This window comes from Phocoena sinus, chromosome 17 (genome assembly GCF_008692025.1).
Source record: "Phocoena sinus isolate mPhoSin1 chromosome 17, mPhoSin1.pri, whole genome shotgun sequence".
In the NCBI taxonomy this organism is placed as follows: Eukaryota; Metazoa; Chordata; class Mammalia; order Artiodactyla; family Phocoenidae; genus Phocoena; species Phocoena sinus.
In genome coordinates this window covers 39064324-39089136 of record NC_045779.1, presented here as the reverse complement: position 1 = coordinate 39089136, position 24813 = coordinate 39064324, and the positions used below count along the sequence as shown (strand labels likewise).

Genomic DNA, 24813 nt, shown 5'->3' with positions numbered 1-24813 from the left:
ATGGAGCCTAACATAACAGATACTTAATAAATGTTGAATGAACTGAAAATAATTTAGCTTTTAAATTAAAACTTTAAAGTTACTATCAATAAAGTTTCATGTATTTTCATCCTAGACTTTACTATTCAATTTTATCTTCTAAAATGTATAGCAATCATGTGGATTTGTAGATAATTGCTACTACACTGTATAAAGCTACAACATATATTTGAGAACAAGTTAGCACATCCAAGAGAAAGATTACGGCTCAAGTACATTTTTGAATGTTTAAAAAATCAGAGGTATACAATTCAATACTACCCATTTATAAGAATTTCAGGGACTTCCCAGTACAGTGGTTAAGACTCTGTGCTTCTACTGCAGGGGGCACAGGTTCCATCCCTGGTTGGGGAACTAAGATCTCACATGCTGCAGGCAGTGTGGCCAATAAAAGAAAAAAATTTCAGCATAAAAGTGACAAAGATATATAAACAAATGACTTTATATAAAACTGGCCATTGTATGCACTTGACCCAAAGGCATGAATTCCTGTGTTAAGGTGTATGTATTCAATTTAATATTTTTCCTTGGCATCTACAAATTTTTGCCTCCTTTAGGCCAATAGTTATCAATTTGGTTAATGTACTGGGGATCCAGTACAGTCCAAGTAAATTTCATTCAAGAGAACAGCATGAGAAACTGGCACCAAAATCATTTCAGGTTTATATATAAGATTTATAAAAGCTTTAAAAATTACAGAAAAAAAATTCTGGAAGAAAACACAGCTTGGACTCTATTTGCAGGTAAACTCCATGAAAAGGAGGCAGTTTCTGTTCACTGCTCTACTCCTAGTGCCTAGAACAATGCCTGGCACATAGAAGGCACTCACAGCTGCTGAAATGAGGTAAAATACGCATAACATCTCCATTAACCTTAGCAAGGGGTAAAAAATCTTCAAGTCACAATATGCACAGAAGGTAAGTTGTAAAATATTTTTTATTGTAAAAACAGAGTCAATAGAGGTTGACAACATAAATGTTATCTCAGAACGTTTCCCCTTGGTTCCTGAATTTGCTAGGTTCCTATGTATGAGCAAGTCTCCATTAGCACTTCTCAGATTTCACGGTCCTTTTTGGATATGTTTATTGATTGTATGTAAATATTGCTTAGAAACAAAAGTCCATATGATATTAAAACAAAACAAAAAAAACCGTGTTGTGCCTTTCTTTCACATTTCCTACAGGGAGATCTATATATCTCAGGTGCTTTCACAATTTAAAAGTAAAGTTAGTGCCTTAAGCAAACCAAAGAATCCTCCATCACAAGTTATTAAATCAAACCTCTCATGACATTTGCAATATATCCAGATTTAAAGATTTTAAAACAAAAGAATTTAGAATTTAAAACAAACTTCAGACTGATTTTTCATATTTGAAAGACTACAGTTATTTGCAGCATACAAATGGAGAGAGTAGTGCAAAATGCATCAAGTTTTATATGATAAATATACTTTCAACCTAATGGCTGCCTCAAAAGCAAAGAGTGAAAAATTACCTCTTCTTAAAAGCAATCTAGACTGACTCAATAAAGTTCACAATTTAGAAAGATCAATTGCTACTCTATTTCCATAGATTGCAAAATGATTTCAGAAACAGATTAAACATACAACTGTTTTACAAAAATAGAAATATTGTTTGGGACTTTACAAAACTTTATAAAATATAACACTATATTTGTAAATTCAAGATAGTTTCACACTGAAAGAGAAAATACTTCCACAGATATGAAATCTAGTCAAACTTAACTGGTCTCTCTTGACCATTCTCATACATTATTTCTTCCAAATCTTCAACCTAAGTAGATCTGTGCTCTAGCATGAGGTTTTTTTTAAGAGATTGTTTCATTTCAAGAAGTTGTATAAGATTTTTCATTCTAGAAACAATGTTAAAGCAGATGAATTTATACCTAAAAATATGTCTTACTAAAAGTAGCAATAATGCAATGACAATTTGTATTTGATAAATTTCAAACCAAATTCCCCAGAATGACAATTATAATTTGATACCTACAAAAAGTAAAAATATACAATAATCACAACTATTTTATGGAAAAATATTCATATAGAATAAAGAACCTCTAAATTTAGTTATTCGTAGCTGTCAAATGAGAAGTATTTTCTAATTACACCCATTTATAACATTCATTTTATACCTCAAAGAGCACCAGTGTATTTTTAAAACAAACTAAAAAGTGAGACGGTAGGGGCTTATTACATGCAACAGTGCTATTATGATAAGGCACCACCTGGTATATGAAAAAGCCAAACAAAGTATTTCCAAAGCATGTATTTCTGTTACTGGTGTCTTAACCTTTAGATAGGATGGTTAGAAAAAAGCTAATAACATTATTAACTGACCACATCACACTCCTTTTTCCATCATTCTTTGCTTTTAGTTTTTCCATATAACAGAACATATAATAAACAACAGTGTAGTACATGTTAACTAAACATCTTTTCCCAACCATTCAAGAAAATAGTCTAGAATTAAAACAAGAATAAGAAACCAAAACTTTATCTGATATATTCGCAACAGTCTATCCCTGTAGAAGAATAGGGAGCTGGGGGAGGTGAGGAGAGAGTGGCAGCAGCAGTCGGGGCTGGGGGATGGTAACAGGACCTATTTTCTATAGAATATATTGAGGCACATAGGTTATAAGTTTCTCAGGCAAATTCATGGCTAGAGCAAAACGGACAGAAAGCTCAGGATTTTACATTCCCCCCAGAGCTGATTTCTCAGTTAGTCACATCTGATTAAATATTTCAAAATACGCCTTTAGTCACTGCTATCATCATCGTCATCATCGTCAGATACATCATTTAAAGTAGACTTCAATGACTGACTATAAGAGTCCGATCTAGTAGGCTGGCACGTGGCCATGTCCCCAGTAGAAAGCAGGTCATAGCAGAAGTCACAAATCCTCACAGGCTTAGAGGACTGGCTGGGAAGAAGAAATCTCTTTTCAGAGCAGGGCCCACAGACAACAAAACCACATTTGCGGCAGTGGTGACGACGATTAACAGGTGTGAATTTTGCTTTCTGACAACGCATACATACAGTTGCCTCAGAGTCAGGAACCCAGACAGCAGCATGTTCATTACTGGGTGTCTTTCCACTTTTGGAGAGCAAATCAGTAACACATTTATTTATGTGATTCATCCATTCTGATTTCTCAGTGGCAGTGGCAGCATAAACTGCAAACGATTTAGTTGGTGTCTTGATCAGCCATCCATTCCTCAAGTCTCCCTCATCTTTGATAGAATCAATTGTGACATTTTCCAGGGGAATAATATGTTGCTTGTTATACTTCTTCTTCTGGATGACAATATTGCCATATACAAGAATATCATTAAATAAGAAAAACTGCCTTGCTTTAGGCTTTTTTCTGCACAACTTAGTCAATACTCCTTCTCCAATAAGAACCCGTCCAGGTATAGTTAAGGGTTGGCCAGCTGCTCCGAAACAGTTTTCTACTATATTTATACGTCTAGTATTTGCTTCACTGTTTGCCAAGCGATCCACCATCTTTTGCTAATAGCCTTAAAAAAGAGAAAGAGAGAAATCAGCACACAGAAATTATAAATTCATATAAGTTAAAAAAAGTATACAATCTAAATTTAATCTAACAAATCATTACTGCTACCCAAAGGCAAAATTCCCCAATTGTTTCCCTCTAAGATAATCACTAAGTATACCAAAAGAGCTAACATCTCCCAATTTTTATAATCATCAAAAACATTTATTAACCATCTCCATATAGTATCATTAGCAGGTATTTATAAAAGTATAAACTTCTTACAGACATAAAACAACAAATAATTAGAAAATGAATATAAGCCATCAGCTACATGAAATTTAATCTCAGAGGGATTCTGAACAAGGCGGCCAAATAAGAGAAACAACTATGATTTTTCCAGTAGGCTCTATTACCATTGAGCTAAAGCCTCAATCCTCTCACCTGGATTACCAGAATCGTTTCCCAACACACCTTACTGCCTTAGGTCTTGCCCCTTAAATCAATCTTCAGGCAGTGATCTCTCAAATGCAAATCTGACCACACCATTACTCAAGATTATTCCCCTTAACCTATAAAATGCAGAATCTTTAACATGGCATTTAAGGCCCTTCATTATCTGGTTCTTGCTTATCTTCCCAGACTCATCATAAGTCACTCTTTACCTCCAATGTTATGTTCTAAGAAAACCCTACCACTTGTAGTCCATTTCAATCATACGTATCTTCTCTCATGCTCTTGTATCCTTTACTATTTACTACCCTCAGCTAACTCTTATCATCCTTCAAGACTCAGTTTAGTTTATCACACCTACTCCAAGAAGTCTTCCTTAAACTCTGTTAGACTAAACACCTTCCTCTGTGCTCTTCATATTCCCTGTACCTTCTGGACTCACTCTTACCGAAGGATTGAAATCTGTCTTCTCCATAGGCTGCAATGGAACCTAAAAGGCAGAGACCATCTGATATCTATCTTTGAACCACACACTGTCTGGCATAGTAAAAGTGCTCAAAAAGGTTGACAAGAACATCTTGGCAATGTGCAAAAAACCCACATTCATCTAGTCTTAAATGATCAAAGATTTAATCTCTAGATCCAATATTGACTTCACTCAAGTCCCAGAGTTGTACCTATTTCAGACCACTAACCCAACAATACCATACTATAACCAAATCATATCAGAAAGGAGAGGAGCATTTAAAGAGTAAGAGCATAGTTTAAGTTCCAGTATTCAGCTCACAAACTGATGAGACTGTAACCCTTCTTGGCCTCCATTATAAAGGATACAACAATTCTGATTATTCCTGAATTCTGTCTCTCCCCTAATCCTGGGTCCTTATAAAGCCCTCTTGCCTTCCACAAGGGTGGACTCTGCCCTGAAAGTTGTTCCCAAAAATTAATATGACAACACATGGCTCTGAAGTGTGATGGCCTCTCTTTCTAATTAGGGCAAATCTGCCAGCCAATTAAAAGTCTACTGCCCTATGCACAAGTGCATCACAGAAGAGAAAATTTAAAAAGTAAACATGAAAAGAGGCTCAACCTCATTCATAAATAAATGAATAAAACATTAGGATATGTTTTCATTCATCAGATTAACAAAAATTTTAATAATTTCTTAAGATGCAGTAATACTGAGGATATAGGGAAACAGGTACCCTCATACACTACAGAAAATATGTGTACCCACTGATCCAGGCACTCAAAAGATATGTACAAGTATATTCAACACAGCACTGTCTGTAACAGAAAAAAACACTGGAAAAGCTCCAACTGTTCATCAAGAGGAACTGGTTGAACAATTTATGATACACCCTTAATAATATGCTAGATATCTGTTAAGAATGTGACAGATCTAAATACAGTGATATAGGAAAATGCTCAAAATATTGATATCTAGGTGGGGAGAGTTGGACCTAATGATCTCATTTTTGTTTCAAATACATACCAAATTTCATCAAATCTAAGATGCTATTGATTTTAAGACACAGCCTCATTTTATGTGCTATTGAGAAAGAAAAATGCTGCCAATTAAATCATGGCAAACTCTTGATTATATGACATTCCAATTTTAGAGACATAAAATACAGTAAAACATGTTCATCTTTAGACTCAACGAAATATGGTGTAAGAGCATAATATTAGACACTAGTAAGTATGTAAAATTAGAAAACTATATACCATAATATCAAGAATGGTTATTTATCTCTGGGAAGTACAATTATGGATAACTTTTCATACTTTACATGATAGTCAAACATTCAACAAGTGTTTGTTAGGCACTGATCTGGGTACAGGACAAAATAATAAACAACACAGGCAAGGTCCCTGCTCTTCAAGGCTTACATCCTAGTTGGGGAGGAGGCAAACAGAAAACAATCGAGACCCAAGTAATAATTAACATTGTAAGTTTTTAAAGTGATTTTTTAAAAAATCCACTGGGACTACTCAGACTGGATGGTCAGGGTATCTAAAGTGGTATCTTTTCAGCTGATAGGGCAGAACCAGATATATGCATACATGAGGGACGAGGATGAGGGAGAATATTCCAGACAAAAGGAAAAACTACAAAGGTCCTAAGGCAAGAAATATGTTGGCACCTGTGGAAAACTGAAAGTATCTATTTATTCCCACCTGAATCAATTACTGATTCTACTCATTATACATTTATTAATCAGCTCATTTGCAATGCAAACAGGTTTCCTATTATTGCTACTACTGGAATTAATACCACCACAAATTTGTGCAGTGCTTTTCACATTTATTATCTTCTGATTTTAACTGTCTCAAACTGCTGTGAAGTTTTTATCTCCCAAAGAATCATCTAGTAATATTAGCTGAAATGTGAGCTGAAGGAGAAACTAAGGCACAAATAGAGAGATTCAGGCAGAACGGCCTGGAATTAACTCTACTCACTGGGACCCCAAGCAAGAGCTGAGCACTTCACATGTATTACTGTATTTCCTACCCAGGGCAACGTTACGATAGATATGCACTATTAGCTCCAGTTTATAGATGAGCAAACTGACATAAAGGAGTTAAGTACCATGCCCAAGGCTGTCACAGAACTGAGGCTCAAAGCTGATTCCTCCATGCTGTTACCAGTGTATTATGGCACACTGATTATTCCTTAAGGCTCCACTAACTCTATATGTAAGAACTAAGAAAGCTATTCCTAACCTCTGGACCTTCACCGCAAACCTTAAAAATACTGAAGATAAAAGAATGCTAATTTGAGCAAATAACCTGAAAGGTAAGTCATCATGATTTATTTAGCCAGTCTTCTGATAATGTTTCACTGTTCAAATTCTGTAATACATTAAGCCTGAATGAATCCCTGTTCATAAATCTTTCCCCGTTTAAATATGATGCAACAAAAGTGAAGTGTGGGGCATGTTTTGTGTCTGTGTGTGCGGTATGCGGGCCTCTCACTGTTGTGTCCTCTCCCGTTGCGGAGCACAGGCCTCAGATGCGCAGGCTCAGTGGCCATGGCTCATGGGCCCAGCCCACACCGGGGCACGAACCCGTGTCCCCTGCATCGGCAGGCGGACTCTCAACCACTGCGCCACCAGGGAAGCCCAAGTTTGGGGCATTAACTGGTATTTGGCTGGAGCAAACAGCTTTCAAAGTTTGACAGTGACGCTGATAAGAAATATATTTCATACTGCAATGTTACAAACAATATACAATTCTATGAATGATGTATTCTAGCATCTTCATTTATTTTAATGATAGTTGCAGCCCACTTGACTTCAGCAATGGATTGTGACCTATATTTGAACATCAGTGAGCACAAAGAACTTAAGGCCTTTGGCCTTAAGCAATCCTTTCCATTATCCCTGCTGGTCCTAAAATGTTTTCAGTATGTGTCTGACAAGATAAAGAAAGGAAGCACTGACTCTGAAACCCCAGGAATACACAAATGCCCCCCACACACACACACACAAGAAAGAGATGGTGGGGGCACAAAAGGGAGGGGCTGAGAGAAGGGAGATTAATCAAAAATGAAATCAAAGTACCACCATTAGCTGGATTACTTCCAGACACTCCAAAGCAAGGCTCTTAATAAACTGGATTTAGGGCATTACCCTTTAGCCCAGGGCCTAAACAGGACCCTTTACTTTCCTCCAAAGTCCAAATCCAAATCTACTACCTGTACAGTGAGGTGCCCCAAGCAGTAAGAACTCTCAAAGACTTCTGTGAGAGTATTAGAATACAAGAATACTGGGGCTAGCCAAGGAGTGAGTCCCTGGCATATCTGCATGAAAAGAAGCAGAAGACGACTATAAAATGTGGCCCAATTGGACTTCTGTCTACTTTTCTTAGGAAGGAATATCAGTGAATACAGTAAGAGCTAGGAAGAATGCTTCCCCATCTTCTGGAAGAGATGACTTCTTTAGCATAGATTCCAAGAAGCAAAATTACTGGGTCAAAAGGCACTAATGTTTAAAGCTCTTGCTACCTTTTACAAAATTTCCATTCTGAAAGGTAACACCAATTTACCAAGTTGCACAATGACTATATCCATCCCACCTTGTTTCACACAGAGTATTTTCCTTTAAAAATTTCAGCAAATAGATTTTTTTAAATGGTATCTCATTTTTATTCATTTTTTACTTCTCTTTTATTATTTTTGTTTATTCAATAACTTTATTGAACACTTTCTAAACGCCAGATATTATCCTTTTCCTCTCAGAGCTCAGAGTATAGTGGAGGAGAAAGACAGTAAGTAAGTAAACCAATAGGTGATTCCAAAAGGTGAAGTGCAATGAAGGAAATCAGCAGTGTGCCAAGATATAGGGAAAAACTCATTTACTGAGTATTTCAAAAGGACTTCACTGAGGTGGTGCTACACACTGGGTCTTAAAGGATGAGGAGTCAGCCTTGCAAAGGAACTAATACTATGGACAAAGGTCCTAAAACAGGAAAGAACAGTACTTTCAATTAAACTGAATATTTTATTTCATAGCTACCTCGCGAGACCAGCTACTTTCTAATGTGTTTAGTAACTTGTATTTTTACACTCATATATTTAGGTTATTAATCTATATGAGTATATTACACATAAAGCCTATTAACCCAGTTATTTCATTGCTTTTCCTAGTATATTAAGCTGTAATTTTGTTTATGGTGTTTGACACAAAAGGAGTTTTATTTCTTAAGTAATTACACTTACAGATATTTTCCTTTGTAATTTTTTTCCCAATGACTGACTCCTAAGTTTCCCTTATCCAGATATCGGATGCACCTATTTATTATTCTCTATGGTTTAGGTTTTACATTTAATTCTTTTATCCACCTGAAATTTATTCTGTCATAGGTAAAAACCCTTTTTCCTTTTCAAATATTTGCATTCTCAAGGAGCTAACTGCTCCAGAATCACCAAATACTGTGTGACCTCAGATTTCCTCACTTATAAATGGAAATAATAATAGCAGCTATATCGGGGGAGGATTAAATGAGATAATGCATACAAAATGTTCAGCAAGTAGTCAACATGTGGTAGCTATTATTTACTGGTATTAATAATCTAATCTACTGCTTTATGACACTCTATTATATTAAATTTTTATATAGTATTATATTATAACACTGCTTCTGGGCTGTCTGGTCTAATCCATTAACCTGTTTTATAATTCTTTTGTCAGTACCATGCACCTGGTAAAACTAGACTATTTCCTATTACTTAACCTTTTAAATGTTTCACCTAATCTCTTCTGCTTATTTGTCCAGATGACATCTACTTAGAACAGTGTTTCCCAACCTTAGTTGCCTGGAACCACAGGGAAACTCTTAACCTTTAGTATACCATAAAAAAATAGCCATCCCAATTTACTCTCTGAGTCCAAAATACCCTTTTTATTTACTTTTAATATTTTAAGCCATTTTATAACTAATTTACAGAAACAAGAATAAACGAATAGTAAAAAACAATAACTTTAAGAACAATCTTTATAAAAACTGAAACACAGCAAATTTCTTATTCTACATTCCTGTTACTGAAGGTATGTAGATACAAAAGTATAGTATCCTTTAAATGCAACTAACTGCTCATAAGTTGTCATGCATGAATCTATAATATTTCCATTTCTGTTTTTAGGAATATTGTTTACTAATTAATTCTGAGTTTGAGAAAACTCATCTAGAAAATCATCAACTGAAGGCTCATTGTCTAGATTTCACTTATAATGTTTCACCATCATTATTAGTTTAAGTGTTGCTGTTTCTTTGCACTCACCCTGTGACTTGTCTAATAGTTCTGAAATGTCTAGCTTTGCTCATGTTTTTCTTTGTCATTAGATGAAAAATGAAAAAAATCTACATTCTCAAATATGCTAAATGAAAGCTTAAAATAAAAAGACTAAGGATATCTCCAAACTGCTTTCGTATCTTTTTGAAAGATGATACAATACTTTGGTTAATGTAATAATAAAACTGAAAAATGGTGCAATAGTGGTGATTTATTTTATCACTGCATCATCCTTCCAGGCAATTACATCACTTCTATTTTCTTCTTTTTGGTTAAATAATTCCTAAGAAAATAAAATAGTAAAATGCTTCAAGATATAGGAAAAACAAGATCACTCACTAAAATCCTATAATATACCTTAGATTTACACATGTCCAATGAACCCATATGGTAATAACAAGCTATGTTTTTTAATACATAAATTTCCTTTTTGTTTTGAAAATCTCTAAGAAATAACAAAATATCAATCACTACAAATAATTAGAACTGCTTAAAATATCAATAGAAACTCAAAATACAAAACTGAGACCAATAGGTTGTGATGATAGATATTAAAGGTTAAGAAATACTGATATCTAGATCCCTCCCTCCAGGATGTTCTGATTTTACTGGTCTGGCCTGGGTACTGGGACACTTTAAAGTTCCTCAGGTAATTCCACTGTGCAGCTAAGGTTTAGAACCATTTCCAATTACAATAAATAAGTGAAAAAAATAGAGACCAAATCCACTGAAATTTTGGTGAATTCATATTACATTTGTAGTGTTCCTAGCAGGTTGATACTACCTCTTCCCAAGGTTTCAAATCTTGTTTAATGGCCCAGTAATTTTGTACATTTCTTCTCACAAGATTGTTACATTACTTAAATTCAAGTATCTCCTATCTTTTGTTGATATTTTGAATCTAGTCTCTTTTCCACATTATATTTTCTAATTCATTATGACTACTGATAAGAAAACTACTAATATATCTGTTAGTTTCATCCCACATCCAGCCACTTCAGAGAACTCTACACATGCAACAGTTTTCCAACTGATTTCCTTCAGAGAACTCTACACATGCAACAGTTTTCCAACTGATTTCCTGTCTTCTTTTCCAACAAATGGTGTCTGGCAGCCTTAATTCATAGTTGAAAATGTAAGAACCACAGGAAAAGCATACCAAAAACAAAACAAAGAAACACTCTTAACTTTTATAAAGACAGCTTTATATACCAATTTTTAAAAATTAAACCATCCAAATTTCAAGTTATCTCCTTCACAACTGTAGACAAGAACTACATTTGCATCGTCCAAGTTCCACACTAGTCTTTTGGTAACATCTTGTTTCTAAAGTTAATATGTTCTTCAATGGAGTGTCTACCACCTGTTAAAAATGTAATACTAGAAGAGGCAAAAACTCTTTTTAAAAAAGAGTCAGAATGCTATTTACAATTGAGAAGAGAGCCCAACTGTCACAGAATACTATGGCCCAGTTCTTCTTACTGAAAACCAATACTTCTATCTCATCCCTGCAGGTGAGTTTAAAACAAAAAAATCACCTAATTAATTTCTTACACGTACCCAAGACATCTGATATCAGTGAGCTTCAGTATTCAACTCCGCATTATAATGGAAAAAACAATAAACTATGAACCAAAAGACCTGGATTCTAATCTCAGCTCTGGCACTAAATAAGAGATTTCATACAAGCTACCTAACTGCTCTACACACACACACACACACACACACACACACACACACACACACACACACACACACCAGCTACCACCTTGAATAAAATAATCTACAAAGCCCTTTCTTGTCTTTAAAATAATGAACTCTGATAGTAGATGGGCCCTGGTTTACTAAGACTAAAAATTAATTTTTAATCAAACTTTTGACTATGTCTTAATATCAATTGATTTTTAAAAATCTGTGTTACTGCTGAATTAAGACTAGAAACTGTAAAAGGAAAAGGAGAAAGAAACAGGAAAGTGGGGAAAGAAGAGATTTTTTTTTTTTTTTAAAGCAGCAAGAAACTATCAGAGGTACATCCTCCCTGGGCAAATGTGTAGGTATTAGAACAAACTACCCCTCTCTCCTAATGCACCTAGGTCAAATGAACAATTATTCTAAGCACCTACCATATGCAAAGGACAGAGCAGTTTTTACTTTCAAAAGTTCTATAATTTAGTAAGCATAATAATAATCAGGAAATTCTAAAGACTTTCAATAAAATACTAGAAGAATAACACAAAGAAGAAATACTTGAACATTTAGCAAATTAAGTTTGGAATTTTAGAAAATTTAAATATTCTATCAATAAGAATAGACAGTTTTTCCCTCCCCTTTCCACTAGCATTTCTGCCACTGTGGCAAACCAATTATACAGTATGTACTGCAGAAATCAGTAGTGATCAAGGAAACATTCATTTCTTAGATAAGAAAAAAGAAAGGAACAATCTTTTATATTAATTTTAAACTCATAAAGGTGGATTGATAAGAACTGAAACTTCTAAACTTTGAATCACATTTACAGAGAGCCATAGTAATTTGTTTTATATCTCTTGTAGGCACTAAATTTGCCTATTACTGAAAAGTAGACCCAAATGCACTATACTACAGGCTTAACCAAGAAAGGAAAATGCATTTACTCAACACCTACACGTGCTAGGCACGTCCACATTTTTCTATTTCATTTAATAATCTCAATTTTGTTAAAATGGATAATCATATCCATTTTACAAAAGAGTAAATTAAGTCATGGACTAGTTAAGGAATTTTCCCAGTCGCACAGCCAGTTTTGTAAAAAATGCATGTTCTTTCCATTATACTTTGCTACCTTCAGAAATAAATATTCCAGAAATATTTCACTCATGTGGACCTTATTAGGTATTTGGAGAAAGCCACTGATGACACAAAAATCTTAAAACACATGGTAATAAGTAGAACGTATGCTGAAAATAATTCTTCAAACACTAAAAGGAAGTGAAAAATAAAGTAATGACTAATTTAGGGTGTTAGTAAACGCAGTTTCACATAGGTTAGGCTTGATAGAGAAACTCACCATGGTATACAAAGAATGACTAAGCCACAGTTTTTTGTTTTTTTTTTTTTTCCCTGTACGCGGGCCTCTCACTGTTGTGGCCTCTCCCGTTGCGGAGCACAGGCTCCGGACGCGCAGGCTCAGCGGCCATGGCTCACGGGCCCAGCCGCTCCACGGCATGTGGGATCTTCCCCAGACCAGGGCACAAATCCGTGTCCCCTGCATCGGCAGGTGGACTCTCAACCACTGAGCCACCGGGGAAGCCCAAGATTTTTAAAAATTAATTTAGAAAACCAGAACAGTCACATTGGGAGTTTAAAAAAAAGGTCTTTAGAAAGAGAAAGAATACGAACCTCAAGCTTGAAACAAGTCCTCTAGTCCTCAGCATTTAAACCATGCCACACAAGGCAAGATTAATATTCTTTAACTACAGCTATGCACAGGGAACTCTCTATTAACAATCAAAGGTTCCCTGGCCAACGGAATTAATTCCAAAATCCTTAACCTGGTATTCAAAGCCCTTCAGTCAAGCCCCAGCCTGCCCAGTCTATCTTTTCAGTTTTACCTCTTTCTGTATGTTCTCTTTGTTATAGTCAAACCAGACTACTAGCTATTCCCAGGTTATGCTCTGAGCTTCCTCTCCTCTACCTGAGCTCAGTATGTCCTTCCCCACTTGCTGTTCTGAAATCTTACCAGTCAGTTCAGTAACCTCATAGGCACATATTGTTTACCTTTAAATCATCATACCATTTTACCTGTACCATTTATGGCACTTATATTCTATTACGTTGTTTTTTGTTTGGTTTTGGTTTTGGCTTTTTTTTTGGCTGCGTTGGGTCTTCGTTGCTGCACGTGGGCTTTTTCTAGTTGGAGGCTACCCTTCGTTGTGGTGCACAGCCTTCTCATTGCGGTGGCTTCTCTTGCTGTGGAGCACAGGCTCTAGGCGCGTGGGCTTCAGTAGTTGTGGCACGCAGGCTTCAGTAGTTGTGGCTCGTGGGCTCTAGAGTGCAGGCTCAGTAGCTGTGGCACATGGGCTTAGTTGCTCTGCGGCATGTGGGATCTTCCCGGACCACGGCTCGAACCTGTGTCCCCTGCATTGGCAGGCGGATTCTTAACCACTGTGCCACCAGGGAAGCCCTCTATTATGTTCTATAAAAACTTGTATACCTGCTTATTCCCAACAGATTTGGAGGTTCCTGAAAAAAAGATCATTTCCTACAACTTCGTATTCCCAACAGCACCTACAAAATTGCTTGCATGTACATGCCATCACTGTGCACTGAGCAGTTAAATGTAGCAGCAGCTTCTTGACCTTGAGTTTTATGAAAATCAAAGACTTCATTTTTGACATCCATAGTACTAATTTTCACACAAAACAGGAACCACACCCTTCACTAGGCCCACAGATTTTAAATTTACAAGCAAATGTTCTCGTCTATTTAACTATAGTATCTAACTGTGAATTCTAAGTACTGAGCATAGCAGATCCTGTTTTTAAAATCTCAATCTCAAGATAATATATAAAAATGATTTCTTCTCTTACTGAAGAGCACAGCTGTTTAGTTAGCAAATAAAAAATGATGGTGTATGCGTATTTTCAACATCAACAATATTCAGATAAAAAACATCATCATTTCAAAAAGTATTTGTACAGGGGCAGCTGTACAGTGCTGACAGCTGTTAAATCATTGTATAATATTTGAAAAATAAAGCTGGTACCCATCATATCCCTAACAAATTTTCTTTAGTATTTTTCAAAGCAGTTACAATCTACTCACTACGTTCAAGACTTTATGCTTTGTGTTAAAGGGAAAACAAAAATGAACCAGACACTGGGAATTAAGACATGTTCCCACAAGGTTTTAATAAAAAGCACAATGAAATAAATACTATAATAAAAACGTTAAAGCGGTAAGGAAGACCGCAGCAGCTGAACACTTGAAACAGGTTCTGAAAAATACACTGAAAACAGGTTGTGAACTTCAAGAGGCAAAAACATGATACGTAAAGGCATAAAGTTCTGCAAGTAAAAATGTGTTTTTAAAAAGTTACATGTACAGCTGCAGAAGAGGCTGGAGAAGAGATATTTAGTAGAAAAACGGGAGAAAAAAATAAGACAAGAGATCTTCTTGGTTCCTGAGAGTTCTTTTTTTTTTTTTTTTAGATGTTGGGGGTAGGAGTTTATTAATTAATTTTTTTATTTTTGGCTGTGTTGGGTCTTCGTTTCTGTGCGAGGGCTTTCTCTAGTTGTGGCAAGCGGGGGCCACTCTTCATAGCGGTGTGCGGGCCTCTCACTATCGCGGCCTCTCGTTGCAGAGCAGAGGCTCCAGACGTGCAGTCTCAGTAGTGGTGGCTCACGGGCCTAGTTGCTCCGCGGCATGTGGGATCCTCCCAGACCAGGGCTCGAACCCGTGTCCCCTGCATTAGCAGGCAGATTCTCAGCCGCTGCGCCACCAGGGAAGCCCTGAGAGTTCTTTTTGAAGCTCTGGGAAGGAGTGGCCTGATTTGATCTGGATTCTTCTAAGATAACTGTGGAAACAGTGAAAGATTTCAGGAGGAAGAGACTGAAAGGACTCAGCTGAAAAATTATTGCAAAAGTAAAAGGGAAAGTTGAGGAGAGTCTGAAGTTTGCAACAGGAAAAGAAAGAATCAGTAATGTTCAGGATTGCCATAACTAAACTAGATGTGGAAGAGTAAAACTGAAATTAAATCCCTGGGTTTTTAGTCTAAGCAATATGGAAGCTAGTAAAATCAATAATTTTCAATGAATTTCACGTAGCAAACATTTACTGATTACTTACTCCATACAAAGATAGAAGTACTCAAAACTAACAATCTTTGTGAAGGAGGACAGCCATATACCCAAGTTTATACACACAAGTATATATAATTCATGTATTATACATTAGGGTTTGTTTCTATAGGAAAGAGGATAATGGAAGTAACTGATAAGGAAGGAAACACAAAACAAAACAAGAAAGTGTTTGGTACTCATATAGTATGCTATGAACTGAGGAATATGATTACCTCAATCTGTGCACTCAAAATCTAAAGGAGCAGAGGAGAAACAAACCAAAAACATAAAATTTTTTTTAACTAAAAAAAATAAAAAGAGTGATGAAAATTTAGACCAAAGAGTGTAGCTGGGAGGTTAATTTTGACCAGGGGGAATATTTATGAACAACTCTTGAATGGCTAGAAATTCAAGCTGGGCCTTAGAGCAAAAGTAGTAGGTCAAACTATTTAGGGGAGAGGGAGAGAGATAGGAGATGATGGTGTACAAATACAATATATTCCCCAGAGAGGAAATAATTGAGTCCAGGCTGAAGGAGGTAGGACGTGGAGAATGTATAGTGGTAAACTAGAAACCTGGCAAGATAGGGAAGAGCCAAAATGCAGAGGAAAGTAAGCATCACACTCAACAGTTTAGACTTCATTGTAGAGGCAATGGGAAGACCAAGGAAAATAGGAAATAGGAAAATATTAATAAGTCCACAGAAGCAGAACACAGGATGAACTGGAGAGACTACCAAAGAAGCAAAACTGGAGGCAAAAAAAGCAGGAGCATATTACAGTAGTCTCTAAGTGAGAGGTAACAAAAGCCTAAGCCACAAATTTGACAGCAGAAATAAAAAGGGGAAGATGGAAGTAAGAGAGATTACTGAGGTAAGGCAGAAAGGATTTAGGAACCAACTGAATGGGTTTGAAAGTGAGTATAAGACGACTTCAAAGGTTTAAGCATAATCCATTGGGTAGATCAGATGCTAGTTTTGTTTCAGGAGGGGAAGAAATCAGTCTGGGGCATACTTATCTTGAAGTACCTTCAAGGTATACACAAGACAAACATCTGTCAGACAAACAGACACCCCAAGATAAGCAGGGAGCTCCAGGACAGAAAGAGATTTCAGAGTTATCTGTAAAGAGATGATCATTGATGCTGTGGAAGAGAGGAGAGGGCAGAGGACTAAACTTTGGGGAATGCCTAGTTTAGAAAGCAGGAAGAGAGAAAAGGGGAGACAAGAAAGCATAAAGCACCTTTTCAACATGCTTTCACATGTCTCGCAAGTCTCAGAGACTAAATGACCTCATTGTGCCAAAAGGTCACAATAAGCAGTGAAACGTGGGGAAAAAAATCAAGGACTGAAGGTAATGTACAGTAATATTTCAGAAAGCACTGCCCTTTGACCCTGGAATTTTTAATCACAGAAATTTATCCTGAGAAACAAACTCTTGGGGTTGCGGGGAAGGGAGGCTGTACTGTGAAGTTTTCCCTCTGGCATCAAGTCTAATAGTGACAGACAGAACTTAAATTTCTAGGCCTAGAGAGGAATGGCTAAATATAACATTAAAAAAAGCCAAATACCATAAAAGAAAACATTTTACCACATAAAAATTTTAAACTTCAACACTAAGAGGAAAAAAGCCTTAAAGTTAAAGAAAAAGTTGCACAATATGACAAAGGGTCAACATTTTTAATATATAAAGGGCTCCTGTAAATCAATGAGATAAAAGGAAAATATCCCAAAAGAAAAATGGGTAAGATACAAATGGCAATTTCCAAAGGAACAAATGAAAATGACCAGTAAATGGAAAAATGCTGGCTCTCAGTGCTAATCAAAGAAATAAAATTTAAATGATGTATTATTCACCTGTCTAAGATGTGGAAAAAATAAGTACTCATATTCTTGAAAGTATACACTGGAATACCCTTTCTAAATGCCATTTTTGGCAATACAATCACTTTAAAAAGTTTACACAACAATTCTACTTCCAAGAATATATGCAAAAAATAATTAGAGCAGTGTACAAAGTTGTTCACATGAAGACATTCACTGTAGCTTTGTCTATAATGTTGAAAAGTCAGAATCAATCTAAATGATCAACAACAGGACATTAGTGAAGCAAATTAGGGCATATCCATATAATGGATTTTTAGATAGCTTTTTGGAGAACACAGATTAATATTTAGTGTGGAAAATTGTTAAATATGGCAATTTATTAAATAAAAGCTTTTAAACAGCACATGCAATATAAAAAAAGTTTTTTTTAAAAGTCTGGAAAGACACCCACCAAAAATTTAGTACTGGTTATCTCTAAGTACTAGGGTGAAATATTTTGATATTGCCTAATTATTTTATATTGAACACATATTCTCTCATAGACAAAGAAAAAAGTTTTTAAATTAACAAAATGCAAAGAATGTTAAGAAAAATATAATAAACACAGTTACAGGTATAATTAATAAAAATATAACCAAAGAATACAAAAATCTTTTTTTTTTCCCCAACCACTGTTTAAATGAAACAAGTATAAAGAATTAAGGATAGTTCCGCTTATGGAAATGGAAAGGAAAAAGGGATTTAAAAAGTTGATGGAAAAAAGAAAACAGAAAATTCACATCATAAAATCCATAGAGGAAGCAAGGTCATCTGTTAAGAGTCAAGCATTTCAAGATTGGGGTTAGCAACCTAAGAGTGAAAAGGCAACAGAGAAAATGAGTCAACTTTGGGATAAGAAAGGATTAGAAAGGAACTAGTACACAGGCAGCTGGAAAACAAATATTTAACAGTCACCATAGATGTGACTTTTTTCAGGAGTGCTACGCAGGGACAAAAGTAGAAAAAGTAAAAGGTGATATTTACAAGTTGAGAACTGACCAGTTATATACAGCAAAGGTGGAGGAGAGGAGGACTATGTGGTACTAATGGGTTCACAGTATATGAACTATAGAGTTCAGGACTGGAAAAAAATGAGAAAACTAACAGCATAGGAGGGACTACAGGTGACGATGAGAACAAAAAGCTGGTTCATAGTTATGATGGAAAACAGGCCCTTGAATCACCTCTGGTCACAGATTAAGACCTGAGGTCTAAATGATGATAAGGTTAAATAACACAGGCATCCATGTAGGTCGTTAATGCAGAGTGGAGACAGTTGCCACCGGGCTTAGTGAACTGGAGTTCCAAATGTGGCCTTTCTGTTCTGAAATGAAGGTAACTTATTTTAACTTCTGCGCACGTCACTTTCCTCTAATGCAAATTCATTCTTTCTAACCTGAAGGGAATTTGGCTGGCACTTAACCTCTCCCTGCACTTTATTCAACAACAAAATGAAGAGAATAAGGAGATGGGAGGTTGAATTAATGGTTCTCAACCCTGACTGCACATTAAAACAAACAAAAAACTGGCAAAGCTACCTATGCTTTGACTCCAAACGCAGTAACTGTGATTGATTTGCTCAAGGGTGGGGCTCAGAAGCTCCTCAAGGAATTCTGATGTGCACCAAAGTTGAGAACTGAAGTATGTATTTCTAAAGGTTGCTTCCCTTTTAAAATTCTATAATTAACTGCCGCTCTGCTCATTTGCTAATTAACTTACTGAATATCCTGCACCACGAACTTCCACAAACATCGTAGTAAATCTCCACAACACTGTTAGGCAAATACTTCTGTGTCCATTTCACAAGTGAGTCCAGTGAATCTTAAAGAAGCGAAGTGACTTGTTCAAGAGTCACAAGCTAGAATGGAGCAGACCTAGAATTCAGGTTTGGTTTGCTTTGGTTCCAATCCACCCTACATACAACTTGCTTTCTCTAGCACTCACAGCAACTACTTGAATGCCTTCTATATTCTCTCCCAGGACCTCCCAAACTGAGCACAGTTTGTGGTTTACAGAGTTATTGAAGAGAAAGTTATGGGGGCAGGGAATTAACCCCAAATTCTACAGTAATTTCATTACAGAACGCCACCTAGTTTAAGTTTTGCAACTTAGAACAGCACTGTGAGAGTATGTCTACAAAGTCTATTTTATTAAGCCAGCATACACCTTGCTATTAAGCATGCAGCTTGTGGTACAAAGCTGGTTCTCAAAGATAAACTTATCAATAGAAAAGCAATTGTTGTATGTTTTCCAATAAGCAAGGCATTCTAAAACAAAATTCTAAGACAATTCTAGCAAAACAATAATTGGTAGAGAAATGAGAGTTGCTCTATCAAAGAGCTTAAATGTATAAATGTAACCTTCAAAATTTTCAGGCATTACCTCTACTTCCATTCAGTGCAAATACTAAATACAGCTGCACTTTAAAAGTATGATTATTATCCTTTTGTTAACCCACAGCTGCTGCTTTTTTGTTGATTATACTTCAGTCCATTATCTACTTGGAAATTTCATAACATTCAAGTTCTGTATCCCCAGTCCAAAATTAATTGAGTTACCAAGGTAAATCCCCCCTCCCAAAAACAATTAGAGAAGATTTAACTACTTATGCCCATGGAAAGTACAATTTAACAAGAAATTCATGAAGTATATTTACAAGAAACGTATGTGTATTCATCCATTCAAACCCTTCCTGAACATCTGCTATATTCTTGGGACGCTGGGGATGAAGAGGCAAGTTAGACCTCATGTAATGCCTGCTGTCAAGGAGGTGCCATGACAGATAAATGTTACATTTACTGAGATGCAATAGGATAGATAAGTGAATTATTCTCGGGGAGAAAGGGGGGGTGGGATAAGGAGAACAGGGCAAAAAAGCTTCAAAGAGTATATGCTCAAGTGAGTATTTTTAAGGGAAAAATTTCCTTGTAAATCAGGAAATTTCCTAGGAAATACTCTAGGAAATATATATGCTGAGGAACTAAATTAAAATCAGAAAGAGCAGCTAAGACAGAGGAACCAAGGTGGACACAGACTGCACCACAGGAATGAGTTATGTACCCTGCAAAGTTATGCTATTAAAAAAAATGAGAAGGCTTCAGTCATAAGACCTCAGTTAAATACCAGCTTGGCTGCTAGATTTGTGAAGTTAGTTAAATCACCTCGTTCTCGGTAACTCTTACATCCAGAAAAATAAATATGTATAATGGCAATTACCTGACAATGAAGCAAAACAAAAAGAAAACCCTAAGAAAATTAGCAATCAAATCTGAGAAGCTATATTTTTACCTACAGTTCAAGAAGAGAAATTCTCCAAGACATGTTGAAGGGTTTATCTTATTTGTGGTTAAGAGTGCCTTCAGTACAATTAACAGAATTTGGAAGCTCAGATGCCTTTATTAAAACTAGTAATTTACATTCATTTACTAGAGTGATTCATGCTGAATCTTTTTTGATGCCTTCCTTGGTCAGTACACCAGGTTTTATTTTTTGAGGCGATTACATGTGCTTTCCAAATAAGTAACTTAATACCATTCACCTCCAACGCTGTGAGGACCCGAAACGATTTAAAATAGAAGCCTTCGTTAATACTGAATTAACCTCAGGACCCCATGAGCTACCAGAGTACAGAAAAACGTAAATGCTCAAAACAAGGTAGGCATGCACCTTTAAGGAACTAAAGTGAAGGAAAAAACTTCGCAATGTCAAGATCACTTCACCTTATTCCTAAGCGAACACATGCCTTTAAGTCTCTCAGTGAACGTTCGTGTCTGTCTTTACTGAATTTTTTCCAGTAACGTACTAAAACACAACAAAGAAGGTATTTATCAGCTTACATACTTTGTGAGTCTATGAATTACACAGAAGGGCTTGGTTATCTGTAACCTTAATACCACCCATTATTCCCACCGCACACTCACAAGTTACTGCTACAATGTACTAAGAGCGCGCAGGGGTATTCAAGACACATGAACAGCAAGCTCTCGGCCTTCAATAAAAATTTTAAAGGAAAACTAAATTCGTCAAAAGACCATACGACTTTAAAAGACTCCAAATAAGTAAGGCGTTAGAGCCAGCGCTTCTATCAGAGCAAATTCTGCGGTGCCATTTTTTGCCCGAAATCACATAAAAATGTTGTTCAAGTTACAACATCCCTGATGCCCAGACCCTGCAAACTTTTTGGATAGAAAGATGTTGGCACCCTAAGACGCCGGTGGCCACGACTGGACCCCAGTCCTCACGCCTCACTTCTCGCCCGACCTCGGGGCCCCCTTCGCGCGTCTGCCCGGCCCCCTCCCCGCGGCCCCATGGACTGGACGAGCACCGGCGCGGCCCTGCGGGCTGCCCTCAAGCCCGGCGGGCGGGCGCGGCTCCCCCAGCGCGAGGGGAGCGGCCCGGGAGCGCCCCGTTTCTCACAGACCCCAACATGGCGTCGGTCGCCGCCGCCCGAGACGACGACACCTCCCCGCGCCGCCGACGGCCCGGGGACCGCGGTGGGAAGCGCCCAGAAAGTTTCGCTTCTCCTCTCCCGGCCCGCCAGGGGCCGCCGGACAACCAACCCCGGCTTCACCTACCCGGCCGGGCGCAGAAGGCGGCTGCAGAGAAGGTCCGACTCCTCCTTGTCCCGGGCGCCGGGCGCAGACTCTGCTTGCTCCCCCGCCCGAGCCTCCCAGGGTGTACAGCCAGCGGCCCCGCGCAGCCGGCGCGATCCGGACTCAGGTGACCCTCCCGCCCCTCCAGACGAAACCCACAACGGCCGCCGGAGCTGGCCTCTCCCCTGCGCGCGCACGGGCGCGCCGCCACCCACACGCCAGGCGCGAGCGCGCGCACGAGCACACCCACACCGCTCGCTCTCCGCCCTTTCTCGCCTGTTCCCTCGCCCCGCCCGGGCGGCCCCGCGCGACGTGCTCGAGGGGGCGGGGCCACCGCGGAGGCCACACCCACCTGGGCAGCCGGGGCGTGGGGTTGGTTCTTCCGTGCCGAGTGGGGTAGTGGGTCCTGGAGCTGATTGAGTGCGCGTGGGACGTCTTACCTGGGTTGCCTCGCGCGGGCAATCCCTTAGAAAGGATTGTTCATCTCACCAAGAAGGTCTTAGCGAAGCTGGAAGAATGGAAGGAAAGCTGGGCCCCCTCTCCCCCCACCACCGAACGGGCCTCCGCGGGGAATTCAAGAACTTCCCGCAGCCGGGAATTAAAAGCTTTGGATTTAAAGCGTCGGGGCAGACGTTAGTTTGCTACTCCCACTTAGCACGGCGTTCCTTCCCCGTCACATCTTCCACTTGCTTTCCCTAAAAACCCTACCACTTGAAACAGGGAGCTGCGGCTGCAACACATACCCCACGTACTCTGCACAGCCTTTTAAGTGATGTCTTTATTCCCGGACTTAGAACCCCGGTCTTTCCAAAACTTTTCTCTGACGCCGCAAGCCTCATCTACCTACTTCACACACCTGGAAACAGTAATGATAGTATATAAGGTTAAACCTGCCCTTCTTCATTTACACCACAGCTAAGCGCGCTGGTGGGTACGTGGAGAGATATTAAAGATGCCTAAAGTAGACAAGGAATGGTGGGGGGAGGGGACAGCATATTCACTTCAAGCAAAAAGTGTATAGGCGGAAATTAGATTTGGGTAAATTTTCTTTCCTATTGATCTATTATTTCAAGATTTTGAAATAATACCTTTTTTTTTTTTTAACCTTTGATTGTTCCTGAATTAGAGCCGCCAGCACCCACCTAGGGAACATAAGCAGATCTTGGTTCCAACCAACCTTCTTTTGGTCTGGGATTCTACCCCCACCAGGTCTGCAGCCTCCCATCTTCCCCTGGTCAATATCTCAGAAACAAACAAATGGTTTTTAAAAATTAGTAACTAGAACAAAACTGGCAAGGATGATTTTTTTTAAATAGGAAAACAAAATCACCGTCACAGAAATCTTTACATGTGTTAGCTATAGTTGTCTCTGTAGACAAGTACAAACGTCCCCAGGACTCTCATCTCAATCGTCTCCCAACTTCATTTAGCCTCATCCACCTCTCCGTACAGAACAGCAACTGTCAGTGGAAGAAAGGATGGCCTTGATCATCTCCAAAATCCCTTTAAAGTGTGAGATTAGGAATTGCTATGCCTGACTGGTTGTCAAAGGTCTAGTCTGGAGCAATAGTCACCAAATATTTTTCATCACCCACCTATCAGTAAAAATGTTTGGCCTCTCCCACCTCCCAGTATACGTATTTAGCTTATCCTAAAAGGCATGGACTTAGAAGCCAAAATGACTACTCAAATTTTTGCTTTGCTGCCAGCTACCTGTGTCCTTGGCCACATCCAAATTTTGCCTTAGTTTCTTCATTTGTAAAATGAGGATAATTAAAGTATCTACCCCACAGTGTCATTATGAAGATTAAATGAGTTAATATTTGTAAAGCATAGTGCCTGGTAGATGGTAAGGGCTATATAAGTGTTAAATACATATATAATTAATTATGTATAAAATAATATATGTAACATATGTGTGCATATATGTATATACACACATGTCTATTATAATGTTGATGTAAAACAAATAGATTGCCAGTTATTTCTCCAGTAAAAATAATTGCAGTTCAGGGTATGCTACCATGGCAAGGCACCTGCAAGTCTCCCCGCCCACACACAGCCCCAGTAAGGAGAGAACTCTTTTAATGAGGGGAAAAGGAACTTCGGAGGGCTAGAGTAAACAAAGAGTCCATTGGAGGAATTGAGAGTTCCAAGTACAGGGGCTTTTCATTGGTAGAGTTGTGACAACCTCTCATTGGCTGAGCTCTTGCCAGGCAAGAAGAGGAAATCTTTCTTCCTTTTGGTCTCTGCTACTGTCATAGGGCTTAAGAGCTCCCTCTTCTGGTCTCCTGACTCTATATTAATTGAGGTTTCTGTTTATTAATTTTTATGATATGCCTAATATGTTAGGTACATTAAAAACATATTCACAAAATATCAGAAATAATGATTTAAAACATACATGTGTATGTGTGTGTCTGTATGTTTTCTTTCTGTACTCTGCATATTCTGTACCCTCCTTGGTCTGTGTGCACCCCAACTTAGAGCCTATTGACAAACACAGTATTGACAAATACAGTAGCCATTAGCCACATGTAGTTACATAAATTAAAATTTTAGTTCCTCAGTCATACCAACCACATTTCAAGTTCTTAAAGGTCACATGACTAATGAACAGTTCAGATATAAAATATTTCCATCACTGCAGAAAGTTCTACTGCGTAACACTGACAAAGCTGAAAAAAACAAGGGACTCAGGCAGTAGGATCAACTCCTGACTCAAACCTGTAATTG

General features: G+C 37.9%; 1 protein-coding gene across 1 annotated transcript; it reads right to left on the bottom strand.

The window, feature by feature from the left end:
- Window positions 1-957: 957 nt before the first annotated feature.
- Window positions 958-22285, bottom strand: PLEKHF2 (pleckstrin homology and FYVE domain containing 2). The gene is made up of 2 exons (XM_032610275.1): window positions 22060-22285; window positions 958-3577 (listed from the first exon to the last, which is right to left on the bottom strand). The coding sequence occupies exon 2, from the start codon at window positions 3561-3563 to the stop codon at window positions 2814-2816; it is 750 nt and encodes a 249-aa protein (XP_032466166.1). The 5' UTR covers window positions 3564-3577; window positions 22060-22285; the 3' UTR covers window positions 958-2813.
- Window positions 22286-24813: the final 2528 nt, after the last annotated feature.

Bases quoted from the DNA above. Each gene is read 5' to 3' on its own strand.
- PLEKHF2 (XM_032610275.1), bottom strand. From the start codon at position 3,563: ATGGTGGATCGCTTGGCAAACAGTGAAGCAAATACTAGACGTATAAAT.